Below are 2,377 nucleotides of genomic sequence, written 5' to 3'. Positions count from 1 at the left end.
AATGAAGACCAAACTCATAACTCAAATATTCAAGTCCACGATCAGATCATATAAACTTAATTTTCTTATTACGATGATTTTCCACTTCACTCTAAAATTCTTTGAACTTTTCAAATGTTTCAGACTTATGTTTCATCAAGTAGATATGCCCATGTCTGCTCAAATCATCTGTGAAGGTCAGAAAATAATGGTACCCGCCACGAGCATCAACACTCATCGAACCGCATACATCAGTATGTATTATTTCAAATAAGTCTTTTGCTCGCTCCATTGTTCCGGAGAACGGAGTCTTAGTCATCTTGCCCATGAGGCATGGTTCGCAAGCATCAAGTGATTCCAAAAGCCCATCAGCATGGAGTTTCTTCATGCGCTTTACACCAATATGACCTAAACGGCAGTGCCACAAATAAGTTACACTATCATTATTAAACTTATATCTTTTGGCTTCAATACTATGAATATGTGTATCACTACTATCGAGATTCAATAAAAATAGACCACTCATCAAGGGTGCATGACCATAAAAGATATTACTTATATAAATAGAACAACCATTATTCTCTGATTTAAATGAATAGCCGTCTCGCATGAAACAAGATCCAGATATAATGTTCATGCTTAAAGCTAGCACCAAATAACAATTATTCAGGTCTAAAACTAATCATGAAGATAGATGTAGAGGTAGCGTGCCGACCGCGATCATATCGACTTTGGAACCATTTCCCACGCGCATCGTCACCTCGTCCTTAGCTAATTTTCACTTAATCTGTAGCCCGTGCTTCGAGGTGCAAATATGAGCAATAGAACCAGTATCAAATACCCAGGCGCTACTGCGAGCATTAGTAAGGTACACATCAATAACAGGTATATCAAATATACATTTCTCTTTGCCATCCTTCTTATCCGCCAAATACTTAGGGCAGTTCCGCTTCCAATGACCAGTCCCTTTGAAGTAGAAGCACTTAGTCTCAGGCTTAGGTCCAGACTTGGGTTTCTTCACTTGAGCAGTAACTTGCTTGCCGTTCTTCTTGAAGTTCCCCTTCTTCCCTTTGCCCTTCTTCTTGAAACTAGTGGTCTTGTTGACCATCAACACTTGATGCTCCTTCTTGATTTCTGCCTCCGCAGCTTTTAGCATTGCGAAGAGCTCGGGAATTGTCTTATCCATCCCTTGCATATTATAGTTCATCATGAAGCTTTTGTAGCTTGGTGGCAGTGATTGGAGAACTCTGTCAATGACACTATCATCAGGAAGATTAACTCCCAGTTGAGTCAAGTGGTTGTGGTACCCAGACATTCTAAGTATATGTTCACTGACAGAACTATTCTGCTCCATCTTGTAGCTATAGAACTTATTGGAGACCTCATATCTCTCAGTTCGGGCATTTGCATGAAATATTAACTTCATCTCTTGGAACATCTCATATGATCCATGATGTTCAAAACATCGTTGAAGTCCTAATTCTAAGCCGTAAAGCATGGCACACTGAACTGTTGAGTAATCATCAGCTTTGCTCTGCCAGACGTTCATAACATCTGGTGTTGCTCCTGCAACGGGCTTTGCACCTAGAGGTGCTTCCAGGACGTAATTCTTTTGTGCGGCAATGAGGATAATCCTCAAGTTACGGACCCAGTCCGTGTAGTTGCTACCATCATCTTTTAACTTAGCTTTCTCTAGGAACGCATTAAAATTCAAAGAAACAGTAGCACGGTCCATTTATCTACAACTACATAGACATGCAAAATACTATTAGGTACCAAGTTCATGGTAAATTAAAGTTCAATTAATCATATTACTTAATAACTCCCACTTAGATAGACATCTCTCTAGTCATCTAAATGATCACGTGATCCATATCAACTAAACCATGCCTGATCGTCACGTGAGATGGAGAAGTTTTCAATGGTGAACATCACTATGTTGATCATATCTACTATGTGATTCATGCTCGACCTTTCGGTCTAAGTGTTCCGAGGCCATATCTGCATATGATAGGCTCGTCAAATTTAACCTAAGTATTCTGCGTGTGCAAAACTGGCTTGCACCCGTTGTATGTGAACGTAGAGCTTATCACACCCGGTCATCATGTGGTGTCTCGGTACGACAAACTATAGCAACGGTGCATACTCAGGGAGAACACTTATACCTTGAAATTTAGTGAGCGATCATCTTATAATGCTACCGCCGTACTAAGCAAAATAAGATGCATAAAGGATAAACATCACATGCAATCAAAATAAGTGATATGATATGGCCATCATCATCTTGTGCCTTTGATCTCCATCTCCAAAGCACCTTCATGATCACCATCGTCACCGGCTTGACACCTTGATCTCCATCGTAGCATCATTATCGTCTCGCCAACTATTGCTTCTACGA

At 40.3% G+C, this 2,377-nt stretch overlaps 1 protein-coding gene across 1 annotated transcript; it reads right to left on the bottom strand.

Moving 5' to 3' along the window:
• Positions 1–757: 757 nt before the first annotated feature.
• LOC147991631 (uncharacterized) lies at positions 758–1,714 on the bottom strand. Its single transcript, XM_087538748.1, has one exon. The coding sequence runs from the start codon at positions 1,712–1,714 to the stop codon at positions 758–760; it is 957 nt and encodes a 318-aa protein (XP_087394874.1).
• Positions 1,715–2,377: the final 663 nt, after the last annotated feature.

This window comes from Triticum urartu, chromosome 1A, assembly GCF_056163025.1.
Source record: "Triticum urartu cultivar PI428250 chromosome 1A, HENAU_Tu73, whole genome shotgun sequence".
Classification (NCBI taxonomy): Eukaryota; Viridiplantae; Streptophyta; class Magnoliopsida; order Poales; family Poaceae; genus Triticum; species Triticum urartu.
Note: the sequence above shows the minus strand (reverse complement) of the source record. Positions and strands in the feature narration are given on the sequence as shown.